The sequence below is a fragment of the Petaurus breviceps genome, unplaced genomic scaffold (genome assembly GCF_028583685.1).
Source record: "Petaurus breviceps papuanus isolate PSGF00001 unplaced genomic scaffold, PetGlider_PUasm1.0 90865, whole genome shotgun sequence".
NCBI lineage: Eukaryota > Metazoa > Chordata > Mammalia > Diprotodontia > Petauridae > Petaurus > Petaurus breviceps.
In genome coordinates, this window is record NW_027187367.1 from 13,434,562 (window position 1) to 13,460,051 (window position 25,490).

Consider the following 25,490-nt stretch of genomic DNA (forward strand, 5'->3'; position numbering starts at 1 on the left):
CAGATAATGATAACAACAATAATGATATAATAACATTTATATAACAAAATAGTAACATTTATGTAGCACTTATGTTGCAGGCATTGTACTATGTGCTTTACAGTTATTATCTCATTTGATCCTTACAACAACCCTGGGAGGGAGGTGCTATTATTGTCCCCATTTTACAGATGAAGAAATCGAAGCCAACTCTAGGCCCAGCAGTCTATCCACTGTGCCACCTAGCTGCCTCTTGCTCAACTCCACCTGATTATTATTAGTTCTCAAATCGTCCTGCATTTATGCGCCTATGGAATCATGGAATATTGGGACTGGAAGGAACCTCAGAGTAATAACAGCCAACATTTGTGTAAGGCTATAATGTGTGCAAAATGTTTTGTATGGAGACATTATTTCATTTGAACCTCAGAACAGACTCTGTGAGGAAGTACATTAAGAATTAATATCCTCATTTTAGTGCAGCTAGGTGACACAATGGATAGAGTGCAGGACCTGAAGTCAGGAAGATCTGAGTTCAAATCAGGCCTCAGACATTTACTAGCTGTGTGACCCTCAGTCAATCACTTAACCCTGTTTGCTTCTGTTTCTTCATCTGAAAAAATCAGCTGGAGAAGGAAATGGTAAACCACTCCAGTATCTTTGCCAAGAAAACCCCAAGTAGGATCACAAAATCATATGGAAACAAAAATAATAACAACAACAAACATCCTCATTTTCCAGATGAGATAATTCAGGATCAGAGAGATTAGGTGATGTCCTATGGAGTTTTAGAGTTAAGTCTCAAACCTGGGTCTTTTCTGTCTCCAAGGACAGCTCTCTCTCCACTCTTCTGTGGGACTTGTACATTTCAAAGAAATCTATTGAAGGGCTGCATTGAGTGCCAAGGGTTGGCAATTGGTAACTTGCCAGCTGCATGCACATTATGAAACTCTTTTAGCCAAAATAAATGAGTGAGTCTGCATCCGTGTATCAATTTGTTGTATTGCCTTTCAAACAATGAATGGCTGCTCATTTACTATATAACACTTCTTTTTGGCACAGGTCACCTTCTTTAAGCATTGAGAGAGAGAATTACCATGTTAATTATCCAACACAAAGGTTTTTATTAGCTGAGTGCAATATTAGAAGCAGCTAGGTGACTGGGGTGGATGGAGCACACTTGGAGGCAGGAAGATCTGAATTTGAATCCTGCCAAAGATGAAAATTCTTGCCAGCTGGGTGGTAAGCTACTTAACTTCTGCCAGCCTCATCTGTAAAATGAGGGGGTTGGATTCAATGGTCTCTAACACCTCTTCCAGCCAGCGGTGTTCTATAGCTGGCTTATACTGGCTCCCTGAACCAATGAGCATTTTCAGCAAATGCTACAGATCAGGGTATGATTTATTATTTTGTTTGTTGTCTAGACTTAAGAAAGTGATGGAGAAAATGTTAATGATGTAGATTACACTTTTTAAAAGCTTTTATTTAGTATTTTATTTTCCCCCAGTTGCATATGAAAACAAATTTTCACATTCATTTTTAAAAGTTTGAGTTCCAAATTCTGTCCCTTCCTCCTTCCCTCCTCACCCCCTCCCATTGAGAAGGCAATCAATTCCATGTGGGCTATACATGTGTAGTCATGCAAAACATAGTCATAATAGTCATGTTGTGAAAGAAAACATAGACAAGAGAAAAAACTCAAGAAAAATAAAGTTTAAAAAAGTATGATTCAATCTGTACTCAGATTGAATATCTCTGGGGATGGATAGTATTTTTCATTCTAAGTCCTTCAGTAGCCGTGGATCATTGTGTTGCTGAGAATAGCTAAATCATTCACAGGTGATCATCTTACAAATTGCTGTGACTTTGTACACAGTACATTTCACTTTGTATCAGATCACTGTAAGTCTTTCCAGGTTTTTCTGAGAGCATCCTGCTCATCATTTCTTATAGTAAAATATTATTCCATCACAATCACATACCACAACTTATTCAGTCATTCCCCAACTGATGGATGTCCCCTCAACTTCTAATTCTTTACTCCCAAAAAAGAGCTGCAATAAATATTTTTGTATATATAGGTCTTTTTCCTTTCTTTTTAAATCTCTTTTGGGATGCAGACCTAGTCAGTAGTATTGCTAGGTCAAAGGATATACATGGTTTTGAGCATAGTTCCAAATTAATGCAGATTACCCTTAAAAGTGTGCTCTGTGTATACAGATTTTTCCTTTGGGGTGCTGGTTGTTAAACATTTCCCTATGCACCTCTGCTCTCAGTTCCAAATCCATGCTGTTTTTGAATGTCTGAATTAGTCACCTGGTGGCTTTCCACCAACTGGAGATCTGGCTAATTCATAGAAATTGCTGTTGTTCAGTCATTTTTCAATCATGTCTGACTCTTCATGACCCCATTTGGGGTTTTCTTGGCAAAGATACTGTAGTGGTTTGCCAATTCCTTCTGCCACTCATTTTACAGATGAAGAACTGAGGCAAACAGAGTTAAGTGACTTGCCCAGTGTCACACAATAGTAAGTGTGTGAGGCAGGATTTGAACTCAGGAAGATGAGTTTTCTGTGACTCCAGGCCTGCCACTTCATTTACTGTGCCGCCACCTAGCTACCTGATTCACAGCAATAGCTACTCTCTAAGAATAAGCTGCAATTTCCTGGTGGCCATTAGGGGGATACTGAGCATTCAAAAGTTTTAGCTGTTTCTCTCTATCATGGTAGCCACACAGAAAAATAAGCTGCTTTAGTTAACTGCTTCATGATCAAGTTTTAATTTAATGTAGGGAATAATGTGGAATATTTCTAGAAATATTAAAATATGAAATCTGCTATTCGTACTTAACTCTCAGCCCCCACCCTGCTTGAGTCCTTCATTCTCTCAGATCATTTCCCACTGCATTCATAAGTTCTGACATCTAAGCATGTTATAATTGCATCATTTTTAATAACATGGAATTAAATACAAAAGAAATATATAAAACTGCTTGATAGGATCCCTCTCCACCTTACCCTAGGGTGGAATAAGGCTTTCCACCTGTGCACACCTGCAGCTTGTAGAAAACAGGAATGAGGGGGTGGGTGAGGACATTCATTTTCTCTGTTTTCACTCATGGATTCACCAGGAAAGTATGGAAAGGGGAGCTCCTCAAGACTTCTAGTCAGTGCCTTGGCTGTAGGTGAGTCGTTGTTAGCGTCTTGACCTTTAGAAGATTAAATCTTCATGGCAGAAGAAGGGGAGAGTGAAAAGTATCAGAGAAAAGAAAGAAATGGGCAAAAAGGGGGAGTGCCATGTACTGATACTGCAGCTTTTAAACTGCTTCCTTTCTTTGAGATCAACCACTCATCTTTGGAGCTCTGAGCTGACTGGTTACTCAGCAACTGCAAGTTACCCCTCTTAGGAAATCGGACTCTGCTTTGCCTTCACATTCTATCCAGGTTGCCTTATAATCTTCTTGGCATTTCTTACATGAGTGCTCCTTCCCTGCCTCCAGTTCTTACCCTTATTTCTTGCTGGGAGAACAGGAGGAACTTATCAAACCAATTATGCCATTGTTGTTCTGTTATGTTTAACTCTTCCTGACCCCTTTGGGGGCTTTCTTGGCAAAGATACTGGAGTGGTTTGCCATTTCCTTCTCCAGCTTATCTTACAGATGAGGAAACCGAGGCAAACAGGGTTAAGTGACTTGCCCAGGGTCACACAGCAATAAGTGTCTGAGGCTGGATTTGAACTCAGATTTTCCTGACTCTGGGGACAGCTAGGTGACAAAGTGCTGGGGCCTGAAGTCAGGAAGACTCATCTTTCTGAGTTCAAGTCTGGCCTCACTTATTAACTGTGTGACTCTTGGCAAGTCACTCCATTTGCCTCAGTTTCCTTATCTGTAAAATGAGCTGGAGAAGGAAATGACAAACTACTTCAGTCTCTTTGCCAAGAAAACCCCAAATGGGGTCACAAAGAGTTGGACATAACTGAAATGATTGAACAAAGACTTCCTGACTTCAGATCTGGTGCTCTATCCACTGTGTCACCTAGCTGCCTACAAAGAGACAATGAATTTTTTTCCATTTAATCTTTTGTGTGAGGAAGCCAGTGTATAGATCCCTGGTCCTGGAGTGGGGATGAAATGAATTCAAATCCTGGTTCAGACATGTAGTAAGTTACTTAACTTCTGTCTTTAGTTTCCTTATCTGTAAAATGGGTATAATAACAGTATTTACCTCCAAGGATTGTTGTTAGGATAAAATAAGGTAATACTCATAAAACTCTTTACAAACCTTAAATGCTAGCCATAAGGCAGCTAGGTGGTACAGTTAAAGTCCTGCCTCAGGCGTTTATCAGCTGTATAACACTGGGCCCGTCATTCAACCTCTCTGCACCTTAGTTTCCCCATTGCAGTTAATAATAGCAGTGTCCCTCCCAGTGTCACTCCGAGGATCAAATGAAATAATATTTGTAAAATGTTTTCCATATCTTAAAACATTATATAAAGTTAGTTTATTTTATTGTTGTTGCCTTAACTCACATGAATATAATAAAATAACTTAAGTGTATAAACAAACACATAGGGTTAGTGCAACATCTTTCTGCATATATTACATACATATGTAATATATGTTTATATTTCTGCATATAATACATATATGTATTGCATGTATATGTATAATATGAATTAATGTATGCATGCCTATATATGTTTATATATGTGTGTATGTTACATTGGCAGAATACAGTTTTTCAAAAATCTACTCTAAGAACATTACCAAAATAATTGCTTTGCTCTCTTGAAAAGTTGCTATCTCTTAGAATAGTCCAACTTCCTCTTTTTCCTGATGAGATAATTTACAGAGGTTGAAATTAACTAATTTACCCAGGGTTGTACACTGTCAATGACTGGGCAGTAAAAAGAACTAAAATTATCTTTCAAGGCTCTATCCTGAGCCATTTTTCCCCTTGACTTTCTACTCTTACTTATTCTATAAATTTGAATGGGTCCCAATATCATTTCTACCCAAATAATAATGATAACAATATTTATAGTTAGCATTTACATGTCACCTGGGGAAGTTAGGTGGCAAAGTGATTAGAACTCAGGGCCTGGAATCAGGAAGCCCTGAGCTCAAATATGGCCTCAGACACTTAGCTGTGTGACCCTGGGCAAGTCACTTAACCCTGTTTGCCTCAGTTTTCTCATCTGTAAAATGAGCTGGAGAAGGAAATGGAGAAGCAAACCACTCCAGTATCTTTGCCAAGAAAACTCCAAATGGGTTATGAAGAGTCTGACAGGACTGAACAACAAAAGAGACATCTCATTATCCAAAAAGCCTAAAACAGAATTCATTATCTCTTCCCTTAAAACTGACTTTCCTCCAAGCTTCCCTTTTTCTATTTAGGGCACCACCATTCTTTTAGACATCCAGGTTTTCAGCTTTGGATTCAACCTCTTCCTTTTTTTTCACTCCCCTCTCCAAAGACATTTAATCAGTTGCTAAGTCTTATTGATTCTACCTGTAGCTCAAAGCATATTGTCTAGCACACAGTAGGTGGTTAATAAATGTTTACTGACTTGCCTTGTTGATACCACAACATTTTTGACATCTATTTATACAATAATAAATATTATAAAGAAAAATAATTTTGAAAGATTCAAGAAGTCTAATTATAGTAAGGAACAGTTATAATTCTAGAGGGCCTATTATGTTTTTAGTCCATTTTCAAAGAGGACCGTTGACATCACAAGTGATGTCTTGACTTGTGTCATATGTGAATTGGATTTAAATGAGGCCGAGTTGCACAAAGTCATCAGCCTCACTCTCTCTTCCTGAGTCATCGAAGTCCAGTGGCAGGACAAAGATCAGGAAGACTGGCCCAGGTTGCAGTGAATGACCTTGGAGTCTTCCTATCTGATCAAGTTCTATGTGCTCCACAGTGCCTGCTTCAGTCACCTTCAGGGACATTGGAACAAATTGTTCTCAACCACCCGTTACACCAGGGAAAGTCTTCATATGCATCCCCCCCACCCCACCCACCAACAGGTTTGAGGCCTCCTGGTTACCCTTAACCTGGTTTAGCCTGTCTGCCAAGACCATTACCCAGGTGAGAGTTGGGTGAAGGTGGACATCAAAGGTGTATGAGTAGCCCTGAAAAAGACTTGGCAAGCCCTTAGACCAGAAGTGCTCACCCTCCCTGTACACCCCATACATCCCAGACTTCACTACCATACTGCTTTACAGCTGACTTTTACATGCTATCTTCTTTCATTAGAAGGGAAGCTCTTTGAGGGCAGGTACTATCTTTCTTTTTACTTGAATTTGTATCCCCAGAACTTGGCACACTGCCTGTCACATAGTGAAAGCTTAATAAACATTGTTGCCTGTTTCAACAGGCAACAATATAGGTGACTGAACAGTGCACAAGAAGAATGTGTCCAGCCTTCAAGACAGTCTTGTGAGTTTGAGAGGCTAGGAGATCCTGAGTCATTTAGTCAGAGCCAACTGGCAGTAAGAATTTCTGTGTCAGAGAGGATGACTACAGACTTCAAGAAGACATGGACCTGGAAGAATTTTTTGAACAGTACAGAAATTAAATATAAAATGCTTACTGGGGGCGGCTAGGTGGTGCAGTGAATAGGGCACCAGCCCCGGAGTCAGGAGGACCTGACTTCGGTTCTGGCCTCAGACACTTAACACCCACACAAAGAAACTAGCCGTGTGACCTTGGGCAAGTCTCTTGGCCCCAATTGCCCTCCAAAAGGCAAAAATAAAAAAAATAAAATGCTTACTTAGCGGTCCCATAAAATATATCATCTTTATTTGTACATATTTATTTGTTGTTTTCTTCATTAGATTCCCTTATTAGATTGTAAGCTCCCTGAGGGCAGGGACTATCCTTTGCCTCTTTTTGTATCCCCAGCACTTAGCACAGTGCCTGGCATGTAGGCACTTAATAAATAAATGCTTATTGACTGATTGATTAAGTCTTTTTTTTTGTTGTATGTTTTGCAGAGGGGAAGGCATGGCAATTGAGGTTAAGTGACTTGCCCAAGGTCACATGGCTAGTAAATGTTAAGTGTCTGAGGTCAAATTTGAACTCAGGTCCTCCTGACTCCAGGGCGGGTGCTCTATTCACTGCACCACCTAGCCGCCCCTTGATTAGGTCTTGATGCTTTAAGTAACAATATCTCAATAGAGTACAACCATAGTTATATTACTAATACTGCTTCTTTTAAGTTTAACTATCAATGTGAACTTGTAAGTCTTTTGTGATTAGCATTTCTTTTGTCCTAAGTAAAAAAAAAAAAAAGATGTCTTACACCTGATCTACATTGTGTCCCTCTCCCCCCACTTTTGGGTGAAGGGCAGACCTGCCTCAGTTTCCTCATTTGTAAAATGGGGGTAATAATAGCACCTCTCCCCCAAATTGTCATGAGGACAAAACAAAACAATAGTTGTAAAGTGCTTTGAAACCTTAAGTATTATATGTTATTATATATTATATTAATTATTAAATAATGATTTTAAATTATTATTTAATTAAAATTAAATAATAAATATTATATATTATAATAAATAATATATAATATATAAATAAAGGTATTATATAAATGCTTGCTATTTTTAACTACTATTATTATATTAATGAATGAAAAACATTTATTAAATGTTTATGTGGTTTTTTGTTGTTCATTTCTGTCCAGTCTTTGTGACCCCATTTGGGGTTTTCTTGGCAAAGATGCTGGAGTGGTTTACCATTTCCTTTTCCAGTTCATTTTACAGATGAGGAAACTGAGGCAAACAGGGTTAAGTGACTTGCCCAGGTCACACAGCTAGTAAGTGTTTGAGGCTGGATTTGAACTCAAATCTTCCTGAATCCTGTCCCTGAGCTTTATCCTTTGTGCCACCTAGCTGCTGAAGATGACTCTAAAGGACTTTATTTCCCCAAATATTTATGCTAACACAAGGCTAAGGAAGAGAACAAAGGTGATAGAGCAAAGATAGCCTGGGTTCAGTAACCATCCTCCCATTCCTCTCCCCTGGAGCTTAGTTCTCTTCCCTGGCAAACACTCCAATCTTATTAATATTGGGGGGACCATCAGGATGACAGCTCTGCTTTGAGGAGGCTTTTAGGGCTTCGGGATCAGAGTTAAATATTTACCAGGGCTCATTTGCTAATATGATCTGAGAATTGATCAGGTGAGGGAAGTGGGGGAAGGGGCCAGAAGGTGGAGAAGACAGAAATATATTCACATGTATATGCACACATATGCTCACATTGCATTCATGTAATCTCACATTCATATACAAATGTGTGATAAAAATGTACACAGGCATATTTTATCTCTCTATATATGTATATGTATATACATATATTTTTATTTATCCACATACATACATAAACCAAACTTCTTTCCAGGCCAAAAAGAATGGGTCCTTTTCCATTCCAGTCAGTCATCAAAAAAATGCAAACCAGATGGGACTGGGTCTGGTATATGACTGAGTAGCCCCCACATCAGAAAGTCATAATCATTGATTCCATCATGGGTAGGGACACCAGAGAGGGCATAGCTCCTTATTCTGCCTAATTGGCTGTAACAGAACCTTCCTCCCTTAGAGTAGGGAGCAGACATGGACTGGTGGCTGTACCAAGAAAACAAATGGAAGCTCCACTCCCCAAATCATTAGATCCCATGGTTTCCTATCTCTGCCCCTCAAACCCTGATCTCTGAACCTTACCTTTCACCCCTTAATCCTACTCTACAAACCCGTCTTTATAGCCCTATTCTCCAAACATTACTCCCACCTCTAATCTTCTCCCCATCTCTAACACCTTCAAAATCCACCCCACTTCTCACCCTGGCAACTTTTAACCCTACCCCATTTAATTTCCAACCTTAAGTCTCTAATTCTGCCCCTTAATCCTAACTTCTAGGGGTTATCCCATAATTCTCAAAAATCCTTATCCTCAAATCCTTCCCCCCAAATCTATAGGATCATAGATATAGAGTTGGAAAAGACCTTAGAGGTCAGTTAGCCCAACCCCCTTTTTACAGATGAGGAAATTTAGGCATGGAGGGAATAATTCTAATCCCTTTACTCTGAATATTAAGTCCCTCCTCCTTGAAAATCTGCAAATGTAACCCCTTAAATCTACACTAAAGTCGAAGAATCATAGATTTAAAGCAGCAAGGGACCCAATCACCTCATTTTAAAGACAGGGAAACTGGGACCACTAGAAGTTAAGTAATTGTCCAAGGTCCAGAATCAAATCTAGACCTTCTAACTTCAAATAAACACCCTTTACACTGTTAACACATTGTCTCTATAACTGTTGATATAAATCATGATTTTACATCAGTAAATATTGCTCTTCTCAACTCTAACCCCCAAGTCAACAAGAAATTCAACAAACATTTATTAAGTTTGTACTGTGTGCATGGGACTATTCTAGATCTTGGAAGAAAGCTTAGTTCTCTCTTGATTCTTCTTCTACCTAGCTGACCGCTCCTTCTCTGTCTCCTTTGTTGATCATCATCTATATCATATCGCTTGATTGGGCATGTACCCCAACCTCTGACCTAGGCCATCTTCTCTTTACCCTCTGTATTATGTTATGACTTCATCAACTTCCATGGGCTTAATTGTCTCTCCTAAGCTTCATTCCAACATCACCAAATGCCTAATGGACATTTCCAAGTAGATGTTCTTAAACTCAGCGTTACAAAACAATTCCTTATCTTGTCACCCTACACAGATCAACTTCTCTACTTCTGTTGAGGGAAACACCATTCTTCTCATCATTGGGTTTGAAGCCTTGGTGAGTGTTTGATTCCTCACTCTCACCCCACCTATCCTCTCAGTTGTAAAGTGTTCTTTTCTACCTCCACAACATTGCTCAAGGTTGTCTCCTCTCCACTCACATAGCTACCACTCTAGCTCAAACCCCGATCACCTATCGTTTGGACAATTATATCACTTTCTGGTTTGTCTCCCCAACTCAAATTTCTCCCCTTCCCATTTCTCCTCCACAAGGCAAAGTGATTTTTTCCAATTTCCTAATTAATCCTAAAATTCCTAAATTTTCCTAATATGTTATTACCCTATTAAATATACTCCAGTGGCTCCCTGTTATCTCTAGGATCAAATATAAACTCATCTGTTGGGCATTTAAAACCCTTTATAACCTAGCTCCAACCTTTCAGCCTTATTACATGTTTCTCCCTGGCACAAACTCTGTATCACTGCCAAACTGGGCTTCTTACTATTCTTCATAATACCGCATTCCATCTCCAATCTCCATACCTTTGTACCAAGTAACCCCTCTCCCTCATGCCTGAAATGCATTCCTTTCTTACCCCTGTATCTTAGACTCCCTCATTTCCTACAAGGTTCAGTTCAAGTGCCATGTTTGACATGAAGCCTTTCCTAATCCCCCAGTGGTTTTCTCCTTCACCATCCAGATTGTCTTGAATCCATTTTGTATCTACCTATACAACCAGTATTCATTCTGTCTTCCAGCTATATTATAAACTCCTTCAGGGCAGGCACAGTTTCACTTTGTGTATTTCCCAGACACAAGCCCAGGGACTAGAGACAAGTTACATTTGTATCAGGAAATAATTGAGTCTTGCAGTTCAAAAATTGGGGAGTGACCAGTTTAAGAATTAAACCCAGTTATGAAATGAATCTTCCAGGCTCTAATAATTAGTGACATATAGCCTAATCTGTGAAATACATATAATAGTCAATGTTACTTGTTTGGGTGATTAAGACCAGTGCCCGATTCATGGACTTTGCAATCTAGTGGGATGATGAGCCGCAAACACAGAAGGCTACAATAAACAATATTATACGGTTAAGTGCTTTATTATTTTCTTTACACTTAGTGCTTTAGAGAGTTGCAAAACAAAGTGCCTTATGAGAACTAAAAGGTTCAAAAGTTGTCTTTAATTACATTGCTCTAATCCTAATTCCCAAACCACGTATTAGTTTTCCCCACTCAGTTTTGTTGTTCTTGTTTAGTCATGTTCAATTCTTCATGACCCCATTTGAGGTTTCCTTGGCAAAGATACTGAAGTCATTTACCATTTCTTTCTCCAGCTGATTTTACAGAGCAGGAAACTGAGGCAAACAGGATTAAGTGATTTGTCCACAATCACACAGCTAGTAGGTGTACGAGGCCAAATTTGAACTCGGGTCTTCTCAACTCCAGGCACTGCACTCTATCCACTGTACCACCTGGATGCCCAATTTTAGTTCTCCTCAAATTCTAAATCCTTAATGTTAATTATATCCTTCTACCTATACCTCCTAAGATTTAACGCCAATACCCTAAATCCTAGACTCCTCATTCTGACTCTCTAGACCCTATTCCCTAAACTCCTAATACTAACCCTGACCCTCACAAATCAGGAGTAGGGAAATACTTGATTCTTCCCCTCCATACCCTCTCCTGGAATTCTGTTGTACACGCCCAATTCTAAGCATTAGCAGCTGCAATGATGTGACAGCAAGTAATTTATGATGGTAATCCTGGGAACTCACCCAGTCCTGGAACTTAATCAGAGTGTGGGTAGAGAAAAGTTAGCTACAATTGGCTTCTTCTCCATCCCTAGCTAGGGAACCATGGCTGGGACATCCTGTCCTAGATGGGTAACCCCTGAGGATTTAAGGGAGGACACTAGGCTAGGAGGAGCAAGGCTAATCTTCTGGAGGGCTTGGAAATCTGCCCTAGAACTGAGTGACCATCTTGACCTGCCAGGGATGGGAATTGAAACTCTGGGAGAGTTTCAGAGATGGGCTAGGGCCAAGAGAAATTCTTTTCAGATACTTCCATTTCTGTGCCTGTCTCTCCCTTTTCCTCTTTTGTATGCTATAGCTCTTAGAGTCTTCTGATAAAAAATGCTCAGGCTGATAACTCAAATTTTGTATAGACTTTGCATGCTCTTCACTTAATATCAAATATATTATTTGATCCCCAATCCTGTCAGTACCTCAGGTCCTTTCCATTTTTCCTTCAGTCTTTGTCTCTTACTAGTGTCTTCCTTCCTTCTCCCCACTAAAGCTTTTGCAAAAGGATAATAATTACATTGTATTCTTCTGATTAAAGTCCAATTCCTTTAGCCTAGAGGTTCTACACCTTTATGTGTCATGGCTTCCTTTGGCAGTTTGGTGACACCTACGGACATCTCAGAGTAATTTTTTTAAGTAATGGAAGAAACTGCTAAATTTCCGTTAGAGACAATTGAAATAAAGATTTTTTTTCTCATGCAAGTTTATAGAACCCCTGAAATGACCCTAGATTAACAACCTCTACCTTATAAATTTCTCTGATAGAATTCTCATTTCCAAGATACAAAAGGAACTAATTCAAATTTATATGAATAAGAACCATTATCCAATTGATAAATGGTCAAAGGATGTGAACAAGCAGTTTTCAGATGAAGAAATCTAAGCTATCAATAGCTGTATGAAAAAGTGCTCCAAATTGCCAATAATTAGATAAATGAAAATCAGAGGAACCCTGAAGTTCCACCTCATACCCCTGAGGTTGTCAAAATTGACAAAAAAAGGAAAATGAGAAATTGTGGAGTAGCTTCAGGAAAACATACATTAATACACTGTTGTGGAGCTATGAGCTATGGTTGAGCCATTCTGGAAGACAATTTGGAATTATGCTCAAAAGGCTATCAAACCATGAATATCCTTTGACCCAGCAATACAGCAACTAGATCTATGCCCCAAATAGATCAAAGAAAGAAGAAGAGCATTCCTATATACAAAAATTTATTTAAAAAAAATTTTTTAGCTTGTTTGGAGGGGGGAGGGCAGGGCAATTGGGGTTAAGTGACTTGCCTAAGGTCACACAGTTAGTAAGTGTTAAGTGTCTGTGGCCAGATTTGAACTCAGATCCTCCTGACTCCAGGGCTGACACTCTATTCACTGCGCCACTTAGCTGCCCCTGTCCTTTTCTTTTTTTGTTTTGTTTATTTTTGTTTTTTGGAGGGGGGAAGGTAGGGCAGTTGGAGTTAAGTGACTTGCCCAAGGTCACATGGCTAGTTTTTGTGTTGTGTCTGAGGCCAGATTTGAACTCAGGTCCTCCTGACTCTAGGGCCAGTGCTCTATTCACTGTACCATCTAGCTGCCCCTTATACAAATGACTAGACAAATTGTATGAATGTGATGGGATATATATTGTGAGATAAGAAATGTTGAAGTGAATGGTTTCAGAGAAACAAGGGAAGACTTGTACAAGCTGATGCAGAGTGACATGAGCAGAACCAGGAAAACAATAACAACATTAGAAAGAAATAACTTTGAAAGATTTAAGAACTCTGATCATGATGACAAACCATAATTTTATAGGATCTATGATGAAATATGCTACTCACTTTCCTCAACAAAATAATCTCCTGCCACAACTTGTAATTTCACCATCAGTGTATTAATATATGTTTTCCCAAAGCTTTTCAAACATTTGTCATTTTCCTCTTTTGTCATCTTTGTCAAAGGTGAGGGACTCAGGGTACAGACTGAGACCTATGTGTTTTGGACACAGTTAATGCATGAATTGGTTTTGCTTGACTATGCTCATTTGTTACAGGAATTTTCTTTTTCTACTGGGGGAGGGAAGTGAGGGAAAGAGAGAAAATAGATTTTTGTTCATTGAAAAGGTAAATTAAATTTAGAGAATAAAAAAAGATAGAAGTTTCCTTTGTTGGCAAAAAACATCCAACCTGAATTAGACTCTGATATAATGGAAAGCTTCTAGAATCATAGGCCTAAAGTTTGAAGCTCTTCTTTGTCCCAGAACTTACCTGCCTCTCCCCAGCTCTAGGAGAGGAAGCATTTTTTCCACTAGCCTAATTAGGAAGCCCTGATTTAGAGTCTAAGTGTGAAGAGGAGCATTGGAATCCTTTGGTTCATGGGAAGATAAGCATGGCCAACATCCTTTATATAAGATGCATAGGGAAGTGACCCCAGAATTCTTCTCCTTTCTTCCTCAGGGACATAGGGGAGGGGAAGAGAGAGAATTCTTCAAGTTCTTGCCTTTTTCCTTTTCCTCTTGTTCTAGAAGAAACCTTCTGCAAGAACCAAAGGGAGTGACCAAACAACCAGACTTCACGACACTCAACTTTGGAGCTGGGAGGAACCTTGAAGTTCATCGAGTATAGTCACTTGATTTTTATTTATTTGCTTTTTGGAGGGCAATCGGGATTAAGGGACTTGGCCAAGGTCACATGGCTAGTAAGTGTTAAGTGTCTGAGGCTGAATTTGAACTCAGGTCCTCCTGACTCCAGGACCGATGCTCTATTCACTGAGCCACCTAGCCCCCCCTAGTCACTTCATTTTACAAGCAAGAAAAGGAAAGGGACTTTTTCATGATCAAATAGAGAAGCAGAGCTAGGTCTTCTAAATCTCAGTCCAATAAACTACTCTTTTTACAACATGCCTTACTCATTCAGCAAACACTTACTGGTAGAACAGGTAGACCTTTTCCAGTTGAAGTAAATTGAATTTTCCTGTCAGCAACAAAATGCTGCTCTCCCAACACATAACATTAAGTACCTAATCTGAACAGAGTTTAAATAACACAGGATCTCTGGACTCGAGAAATTGTAAATCTATTGGGGTGAGAAGACACAAAAACAGATAATTAGAACATGAAATATTATCTGTTAAGTATCTTAGAGAAACACCATAAAGGGGCCTGCCTGTTGGGGGAAAATTATGATTGGAAGATTCCTCAGCCTATTCAAGGGAATTTACTCAGCTCTGTCCTTGAACCATATTTTCTGAACAAGCACCAAGCCAAGTAATAACCATTGCCCTCTCTGGGAAGGTCTCTACTACCTGAGTAGGCAACACTGATCTCATCTCTTTTTTCCCCTGAGAACCCAAGCGTCATAGATCATTTTCTCTTTTTGACACTGATTCCCTTTCCCCCTTAGAGGCCCAGGGATTATAGAGCTTATATATGCCTGGGTCAAAGAAGAAAAGGGGGTAGGTATGGGGCAAAGTAAGCAATAAAGAGAGATTGAATATGGTTAAAGGCTTGGTTAATGACTATGGTTGTGGTGGAGTTGGCATTACATTTGGCATTAAGGTGAATGCAGTAATATGTACTACATAAAGCTATGCATCATTTATTGAGTAACACTATGCACAATCAACAGACATTTTTCAAGTGCTTATTGTGTGCAAGACACTATGCTGACAAAAGGCAAAAACAGGGTTCTTACTCTCAGTGATCTCACATTTTAGTACAGGCAACAACATGCAAAGAGCTATGTATATAAAAGATATATATATTGGGAACAGAAGGTAATTTCAAAGAAAAGAGACTGAGGGAGGTGGAAGACTGGGAAAGGCCCATTGCAGAAAGTGAGATTTGGGTAAGCCAGTGAAGCCAGGAGGCAGAGAGGAGGAGGGAGAGCATTCCAGGCATGAGGGAGGGCCAGCTTAAAGGCATAGAGATAGGAGATGGAGTGTCTTGGCTGTGGAATTGCAAGTAGGCCAGAGAATCTGTTGTAGATCAGTGGTATCAAACACAAATAGAAACAGGGCCACTAATGCAACGTGGCATGGGTCCCATGTTTGACAGCTCTGTTGTAGAGTGAGTGAAGGGGAAAAAGACTAGAGAGGTGAAAATCAGCCAGATTGTGAAGGTCTTTGAAAAAAAGCAAAGTATAAGGAAAAAATCAGGGTCAGGATTAGGTTGGGTAGGTCATGGCTAAGATTAAGTTTTTATAATATAAACTGGTTGTTTAACCCTGTGCAAGTCTTTTAATCTCTGTCAGCCTCAGTTTCCACATCCATGAAATGAGGATAGTAATAACACTTTATTTAGGATCAGGGGCAGTTAGGTGGCACCTTGCTGGATAAAGTGCCAGGCCTGGAGTCAGGAAGACTCATCTTACTGAGTTCAAGTCTGGCCTCAGACACTTACTAGCTGTGTGAGCCTGAGAAGTAATTTAACCCTATTTGTCTCAGTTTCCTCATCTGTAAAATGAGCTGGAGAAGGAAATGGCAAACTCCTCCAGTATCTCTGCCAAGAAAATCTCAAATGCGGTCACAAAGAATTGGACACAAGTGAAAACTGACTAAACAGGAGCATCATTGAGGATCAAATGAGAACATCTGTGATGCATTTTGCAAGCCTTAAAGTGCTATATAAATGTTAGCTACTAGTAAATAAATATACACATATAAATATGTGTATATATGCATATATTATATATCTATGTGTATGTATTTAGATACACATAATCATAGGGAAAGTCCTCTATTCCACTGATTGACCATATTTTCCCCTGAAACATGATACTCAGTTTTGCTGGGTAGTTGACTCTTGGTTTTAATCCCAGCTCCTTTGACATCTGGAATATCATATTCCAAGCCCTTCGATACCTCAGTGTGGAAGCTGCCAGATCCTGTGTTGTCCTGTGGGTTTCCACAATATTCAAAATGTTTCTTCCTGGCTGCTTGTAATATTTTCTCTGTGATCTGGGAATTCCAGAACCTAGCTATAATATTCCTAGGAGTTTTCTTTTTGGGATCTTTTTCAGGAGGTGATTGTTGGATTCTTTCAACCTCTATTTTGCCCTCTGGTTCTAAAATATTGGGGTAATTTTCCTTGAGAACTTCTTGAAGGATGATTTCTAGGTCCTTTTCCTGATCATGGCACTCCTGGATCTATTTTCCAGGTCAGTGGTTTTCCCAATGAGATATTTCATTGCCTTCTATTTTTTCATTTGTTTGGATCTGTTTAATAGTATCTTGATTTTTCAAAGTCACTAGCTTCCATTTGCTCCAATATAATTCTGAAGGAGTGATTCTCTTCAGTGAGCTTTTGAGATGCTTTTTCCATCTGGAAAATTTGGCTTTTTAAGGCATTCTTCTCCTCATTGCCTTTTTGAGCTTCTTTTGCCATTTGAGTTAGTCTATTTTTTAAGGTGTTATTTTCTTCATTCAGGTTGTTGACTCTCATTTCATAATTTTCTTGTATCATTCTCATTTCTCTTCCCAATTTTTCCTCCACTTCTCTTATTTGGTTTTCAAAATCCTTTTTAAGCTCTTCTATGGCCTGTAACCAGCTCATATTTTTCTTGGAAGCTTTTGGTGCAGAATTTATGACTTTGCTATCATCCTCCTCTTCTATACTTTGATCTTTTTGTCCCCAAAATAGGAGTGTAAAGTTGGGTTGCTTTGCTTCCTTTGTTTCCCTCATTTGCTCATGTTGGTACTCAATTACTTGACTTTTGGGCTTTTTGTCACAGCAGGACTCTGCTACCAGACAGGGGAGCTTCGTCCCAAACACTGGGGTTTTCTCAGCTGCTGAAGGTATTAGTTGGGTGCCCTCTCTGAAGCCTCCACATGCTCTGGCAAGCTGGACATACACCCCAGGACCTCCGCCCTAGACCGAAATCCAGATCCAAGTAGCTTAAAGCAAGAGAGATTACCCTCAGACTGGTGCTTGGTCCCCCTACAATCTGCAGGCCAGGAGCTGAAGCTTCCATGTGGCTGTGGCTTCACAGCTGCTGTGCCTCAGCCACTTCTCCCCCCAGTGGCCAAGGCCGACGGCGCTCCCAAACTACTGGATCCCAAAGTCCACACTGCACTGACCTCTCACTTTGTCCTTAGCATCTATGTGTTGATAATTCTGGAAACTGCCACAGCTGCTGGTGATCTGAAGTCCCTCCAGCCACCTGGTAAGGCCGGCCCTGAGGCTAAAACCTCGGGCTTCCATGGAGCTGGGGTTGGCTCCCAGAGCACTGCACTGGCCACTTCCTGCCGGCCTGCCGGGTTGTCCTCAGCAGGAGGTTAGCTTCTCTGTCGTTTAGTGGGTTCCGTAGCTCCAAAGTTTGTCTAGAGTCATTTTTTACGTGAATTGGAGGAGGTGGGAACCAGAGCCCCGAGGAAGTCCTGTTTCTCTTCCGCCATCTTGACTATGCCCCTAGAAATAATTTTTAACATTCATTTTTAAAATATTTGAATTACAAATTCTCTTTCCCTCCCTGTGATTGTAAGCAATTGTATATAAGTTATACTTGTGCAATCATGTAAAACATATGTGCATAATAGTCATATTGTAAAAGATAATACAGGCAAAAAAATCACACACAAAAAGTGAAAAATAGTATCCTTTGATCTGCATCCATGGTCAGATATCCCACCTTTTTTTTTTTTTTAAGTAATTGGGGTTAAGTAACTTGCATGGCCAGTTATTTTGTGTGGGTGCCAAGTATGTGAGGCCAGAACTGATCTGGGTCTCCTGATGCTGGGGCCGGTGCTCTTACTCACTGTGCCACCTGGCCTTTTTTTCTTAAAACATTTATTTGGGGCAGCTAGGTGGCACAGTGAATAGAGCACCAGCCCTGGAGTCAGGAGGACCTGCGTTCAAATCTGCCTTCAGACACTTAACACTTACTAGCCATATGACCTTGGGCAAGTCACTTAACCCCAATTGCCCAGCCTTCCCCCCAAAAAAAAGCAAATAACCCCAAAACAAAACATTTACTTATTTGTTTTTACTTTTCAACATTCACTTGTATAAGATTTTGAGTTCTAAGTTTTCTCTCCCCTCTCCCCAAGACGGTGTGCAATCTGATATAGGCTATATATGTATAATCATATTAAACATATTTCCACATTACTGACTCCCTTTCTAATTCAATTAGTGGTAGCTAATAGAGTGCTGATTCAGAAAGACCTCAGTTCAGATCCAGATTTATACTTTTTATATTATCTGTGTGACACTCAGCAAGTCACTTAACTTCTGTTTGCCTCACTTTCTCCACCTGCAAAATGGGAATAATAATAATAATAATAATAGCACCTACCTCCCAGGGCTGTTCTGAGGATCAAATGAGATCGTATTTGTAAAGCACTTGGCACAATGCCTGGTACACAGTAGGTGCTTTCTAAATAATTGCTTTTCCCCCTTTACTTTCTTTGATTAAATCCCAGGTTTGCTGGGCTGGAGGAGGGGGGTGGGGCGGTTTCAGAGACTGATTCTATATACACACAAATAGATGAGATGTAGCACTTTTGGGTGTTTTCTTTGTGCTAAATGCTGGGAAACAGGGATTGTGTCTTACCTTTCTTTACATTCCCTGGTGCTTAGCACAGTGTCCAACAAAGAGTAGGTGCTTAATAAATGCTGACTTTTGTTGAATTGTCTGACTGAATATAAGTAAAGATATGAATAAGGAGTTGACATTCTAATGGGAAGATAACATATAAAAGGGAGATGAAGAAGCTCCCTGGGAAGGAATATGGAGAAGGAATCTATCAAGGACAAGTAGGAAAAGCATCAGGAAATGCTCAGTGGGTGAGCAGTGTGAGTGTTTCTTAAGATGGAGCTTCTCGAGAGGAACCCACAATGCCAGCCAGAGCAGATGCAGCAGGAGCGGAGGTGATGGGGTGCTTGGGTGCTTGTGCTTGGACCCCAATTTTAAAAAGCACATTCCTCCCTAGCCTCAAAATACTGTCCCTGATAGTTTTCTCCCTAGCCCAAGGACACTACCTAGCAATAACTCATGAGTGGGCCCCAGTAAAACAAACTATCTTTCCCCATCACAAAAACAAGCTGACCTCTGAAGAAATTATCTTACAAAAACAGGACTATCTTGTAGCCACAGAATTATCATGTATTGATTTCCTAAGTTATCATATTCAATCCAGAGGTCAAGCTATAGATATCGACTCTCAAAGCTATCTTGCTACAGACAGAACACACCAAAAATACACCCCTGAGAAACCCCTTCCCCTTGTTTCAAGTAGTGAATGCCAGTGACCAAAGGTTGTATGTTATCGTCTAATTAGCATATCTGCTAGATAATCCACTGCTTTTCTTATATAAGCTTTAGCCATTATTCCTGTTAAGTTGCAAGTTCCTGAAGGAGCTCTGCCCGTCATATTGGCATTACAATAAACCTTTGCCACCTTGACTTAAAGAATGCTTGAGTCTGAATTTATTCCAGACAACCCTGTCCAGTATTTCAGTCTTGGGTGGGGGTTGGGAGGAGGCATCCCTGAACCTCTCAAACCACATCAAAGGAGGCATCTCCTGTATAGGAAGACACCTAGGGAAGAGATGGAAAAGTATAAATATATATAAATGTATGTGTCTATGTACATATATATGTAATGTTTTGGGACCAGATGTGTGATTTCAACCATGTAGGGAGCTTCAGTCTATCAATGCAGATAGCCACCTTCTCCATAACTTACTCTTGTTAGTATGAGTTTCCTGGGATCAGAGAAAGGTTAAGTGATTTGTGTAGGGTCACACAGTCAAGAGAGAGAGAAACACACACACACAGAGACAGAGAGAGAGACACACAGAGACAGAGAATGATTAGCTCTGTCTTCCACTAGGAAACATTTCTTCCTCTTTCCTTGCCCAGTTTTTTTTTTTTTTACCATTCTTGCATTAGTGAAAAATCCACTATCTTCTGTGTGTCCATAAAATTATCTATATTTAAAACTAAAGAATAGCTTTTGTGAGTCCCTAAAAGATCTATGCCAACAATTGTTAGGAGTTGTCTTATAACCTTGCATTGCTGAGGAGTCCATTCTACCATACCTTTACACTCTTAAAAATTACTGAGGACCCCAAGGAGATCAACCGTTACTCATTTCATTTACATTTATGTTAATATCTCTATTAATGTTTACTATATTAGAAAATAAAAGTAAAATTTTAAAAGTATTAATTTAAAAAAACAGAGCTATTACATGTTGACATATTTTGTGAAAAATAATTATATTTTCCAACCCTCCAAATTTAGTGAGAACATTATTGTTTTACATATTTTCATAAAGCTTTTTCATTTCTATTTAATTGAAGACAGCTGGGTTTTATCTGCTTTTGCATTTAAACTGTTGTGATGCTGTTTTGGTTGAATTATATCAAATGAGAATATTTGTAAGAGGGTTAGCACAGGGCTTGACACATAGAAGCCACTTAATAAATCTTGTTCCCATCCTTCTCCCCCCCCCCTTTATATGATAGGGAGTTGGGGAAAAAAAGAGTATTTTAATTGGCAAATAACATCTTAGTATTAATATGGAAATAGCTTTGATCTTACAGACCTCCCTAAAAGTGTCTTAGGGATCCTTAATCTTTAGATGACACTTTAAAAAGTGCTATTCTTGGGGCAGCTAGGTGGCACAGTGAATAGAGCACCAGCCCTGGAGTCAGGAGGACCTGAGTTCAAATCCCACCTCAGACACTTAACACTTACTAGCTGTGTGACCTTGGGCAAGTCACTTAACTCCAATTGCCTTGCCTTCCCTCATACAAAAAAAGGCAAAAAGTGCTGTTCTTTTGCCAAGGAAACTGATAAATACCCAGTTTCTTCTTCTCCCTTTCCCCATCCCCACTTCAGCTGAGCTTTTCTTTCTTTTCCTCAACTGAATTTCTCTTAAAAAGTGAATTTCATAGCCTCATAGATTAGAGCTGGATGGAACCTTAGAAATCATCTATAGTATTTTGGAAATTGAGGCTCAGATTGGGGATGAGATATTAAGGGAAGAGACCTGGGATTCAAACCCAGATGCTCTCAGTCCAAATACAGAACTGTTTTCAATGTATCAAGCAGCTTATCCTTTGAGAGGTCTTCCATCTAATCTCAACATATTAAAAGACCTCATCAGTGCTGGATAGACCTCACCCATTTCAAAACACCATCCACCCAGAGTAATCATTAAATGATTAATCAGTTTACAAGTGACTAACCCTCACCTCCCTTTCCATAGGTATTTAAGGTGAGTCAACTTCATCTGTTGGTTCTACTGAGTCTACTAACTGCAAACATTTCACTGGAGTGTGAACTGAATCATAGATTTAGAACAAGAAAGTTCTCATTTTACAGAGGAAGACACTCAGGCCCAGAGAAAGGTTGCCTCAATATAGCCGAGCTGAGTTTCAAACCTAGGCCTTCTAATATCCAAACCCAGTTATTCTTTCCATTGTGTACTATAATGCCTTTTGGAGCAGACAACCTAATTCTGGGCACTTAGATTGACTATGAAGGACTCTGACCTTGAATTCAGCTTTTAGGTCATATTGGTTGGGCAATGGCTCTCACGTCATCAAACATTACTTAAATAACATACATTGGCATATTTCTTTTTATTTCTGAATCATCCCAGGGTATTCTGGGGATAGGGAACTAACTACAAATCCCCTGGTGGACCCCTTTCCTCGATATTTGGCCTGTCCAGAGCTCTGTGACAAGGGTGCCCGATTGGAACCTTCAGAACTTTCTTTATGACCTAAGCTTAGGGCATAATCCACTAGGAGATGCCCTAGCTCTCCCAAATTCTTACAAGCTCGGTGGACTCTCATAAGCCCAACCCGACTTTAACATCTTATAGCTTTCACTTAAAACTAACAAATGATTACCTCTTACAACAGAAATGGAAACAAAAGCTTAATTCTTGATTTTGCTACAATTTCTCCCTGGTTTCAGATCTCTGGCTATAACTTACCCACCCAGTAGGGACAGGTAAGCTAGTGGTTACATGAATACTAAGCAATTTATGAGGTTGTGTGTTTTTTAATCTCAGTATTTCCTTTCTAATAATAAATTTCCCCACCAGAAATCATTAAGATGCTAATGTTCCTATAACCTTATTCCCATTCTACTAATCTTGAAATCCATTCTCTCAAGAATATGGCAATTTAATGTCATTTTTCAGTGTAGATTGAAGGGCAGTAGAAGAGTTGGTACTATTATAGCTTCATTAATCCTATGAACTGTATATTTATTTGTAGTCTGTAAATTATCAAGAATAATTTTATAAGTCAAGTTAGGGAACACCCTGGCCATAGCTGTTTTTTGGTCATCATTTTCCTCCTTTAAAAGGATAGCAAGTAGATGTGAATCTTGCCCTTTATTAATTTAAAGGCCAACAGGTACATTGAAAATATAAGTAACTATGTATATACATATATATGAATAAAAATGGCAAGTCTGGAATATATTTACATTAGATATATGGAAAGGAAATCTTGTGTATTGTCTTAAAACCACCTCTGGAGGTGGGAAGGAACTGCAGACAGAGAACGCTTGGGTTTTTTAAGATTTTGCCCATCAATGGGTTTTAATTAAAAGTGATTAGGGGGAGAAGGATGTCAGAAGTTATCTTCTCTTGGAGACACCAATGCGTTGCTAATCATGATGTACTTTGGACCAGAGTGACTTTTAAAATAAAGGGAGAGAAAGAAGAAACATCATAATCTGAAATGATGGGCAGAGGGACAGTTCTTTGTCCTCATTTCCAAACTGAGGAAGCCTGCTTCCTAGTTTCCAACTCCAGCTCCTCACCTCCCTCTTCTCTGAGGCTACTCAATTATTCTTTGTAAGAGTTTCTTTTCCAAAAATCAACCTGGTCACACCAAATCTCCCCTTCCACTAAAGTTTCCCATTTTCAGAAAACTGGGATCCAAGGAAAAAAAGGAGATGGGATGCTCCCTGGGAGTTGGATGTGAGGCTCTGGGAGGGGGAGGAAGGATGGTCAGGAAAAGTTTGCTTTTTAAACGCATCAACCTAGGAGTCTTTTTTTTTTAATTTATGAGTAAATTTTGAAGAAAAAGCTTAAGTCAGTCCTTTGTCTGGGGAGTGAATAAATGGGTTAATTTCCAGGTGTAGTGGAGAATCAAACATCTCAGAAGAGAAGAGGGGGTGGGGCAGGTTGCTCGGAAGGTACAAATAGGCCAGTGGATTCCAGGTCAAAAAGCATCTATTAAAGTGCCTACAGTGGGATGGCTAGGTGGCGCAGTAAGTAAATCGCCAGCCCCGGAGTCAGGAGGACCAGAGTTCGGTTCCGGCCTCAGACACTCAACACATTAACAAAAAGCAATAGCCATGTAACCTTGGAAAAGTTAATTAACTCCAATTGCCCTCAAAAAAAGAAAAAAGTGCCTACAGAAAGCCACGAACTGTGTGCTAAGCGCCGAGAACATAAAAGCAAAAAAGGTAGGAAAGGGTGTGGAGTCAGGTTGGATTCCTGGGAAGGAAAGAAACACGCTCAGGGAAGGATTATTGGAGGAGAGCCAAGTCGGGGACCACCAGCAATTCAGATGCTCCAGGGGAGGAGAATAGCTTGGGATAAGGAAAGGATTGGGGGAAGAGGGGAAAAGATCAGATCCCGCCCACTCGCTTCCGGGCGGAGACCCTCGGCCCCTCCTCCCGACCCAGGTCGCTGGAGGCGGGGAAAGGGCTTCCCCGGACGCATGCGCACCCGGTCACCTCTCCTCTAGGGAATGGTCTCCCTCTCACCCTAAGCAACCGCTTCTACTCCCTCTCCCCCTCCCCTTGCCCCCCCGCCCTTCTTGCATCTACCACTCTCAACGGAGGGGGGGGAAGCAAGGATACTCCTCCAGGTATTCAGGAGCTCTGTTCCCTTAGAGAAGGGAAAAGTACGAGAGTGTGCTTTTTTTTGAAAATGTGTTAGAAATATCGAGGAGTCTCCCATGCCTATCCCGTAGTGACCGGATAGTTCTGAGGCGCCGAGGTTTCTGCTCCTGGATTCCCTTTCCCTTCCCTCCCCAGCTCTCCTTCCTGGAGCCGGGAAGAGTGGCACGCCCGTATCCCAGCTGATCAGCTGCTGGGGCCTTGAGGTCGGCTCTTCCCCCGGGCGAGACCATTCTCGACTCGCGAGGAGGGGTGGGGCAGTAAAGTTGGGGGGGGGGGGCAGAAGGAGGAAGCGGCCATTGTCCGGTCAGCGCAGCCTCCAGGGAGGGGCAGGGAGGGTGTGTGTATTACGGAGTAAGCTGGACCCCGGGGCTCCGCCGCGGCTGCCGCTACCCCAGAGCGGGGGGACCAAGGGGGCCAGCACCGCCGCACGGGGACATCTCTGGGGCCAGGGAGCGGCGGTGGGACCTGCCGAGGGCGCCGGGTCTTCCCTTCTCCCCCGTGGGTCCCTCCTTCCATCAACACACTTCCTTTCCTTCCTCTCGGGCTCCCCTCCCCTCACCACGCACCGTCTCTCCCACCCCCGTTTCCGCAGGCCGAGTGGTGCGGCCCGCCTCCAGCTGACCGGCCTGGAATCCCGGCTTCGAGCCCCAGACTCGCGCCTGCCCGCGCACTCCCCCTCCCCCCGCCTCGAGCCCCCCGACGCCGCCGCCGCTGCCGCCGCCGTCGCCGCCTCAGCCTCCGCCTCGTCCTCCACTGGCCCAGGCCGCCTTCGCTGCTGCTGCTGCCGCCGCCGCCGAGCACCGCTGCCGCCGAGCACCATGGGAGACGCCGGGAGCGAACGCAGCAAAGCGCCCAGCCTGCCGCCTCGATGTCCCTGCGGCTTCTGGGGGTGAGTACTGGGGTCGGAGCTGGGACGCTGGGGTGGGCACGGGGTGGGCAGGGGCTGTGGTAGGAGGAGGCGGGCGGCGGCCCGGGCCGGGTGCGGGGGGAGGGGGGGGCAGTGTTAGGCCCCGGTCGGGCCTACGGGGGGAGCTGGGGCAGTGTCCCAAGGCTGGGCCTGAACTGGGGAGGAGGAGGGAGCT

At 41.3% G+C, this 25,490-nt stretch overlaps 1 protein-coding gene across 4 annotated transcripts in view; it reads left to right on the forward strand.

Annotated features, from left to right (window-relative positions):
* Nucleotides 1–24,225: 24,225 nt before the first annotated feature.
* Nucleotides 24,226–25,490, forward strand: part of ZFAND3 (zinc finger AN1-type containing 3) — a 398,518-nt gene continuing 397,253 nt past the window's right edge. The window contains exons 1-2 of one of the 4 annotated variants that reach the window (XM_069073603.1): nt 24,226–24,611; nt 25,001–25,297. In XM_069073603.1, coding sequence (XP_068929704.1) covers nt 25,227–25,297 — 71 coding nt within the window. In that variant the 5' untranslated portion in view covers nt 24,226–24,611; nt 25,001–25,226. Of the gene's footprint in view, nt 24,612–24,733; nt 25,298–25,490 lie in introns of those variants that run through there. The other 3 variants (XM_069073600.1, XM_069073601.1, XM_069073602.1) reach the window with 3 other exon arrangements.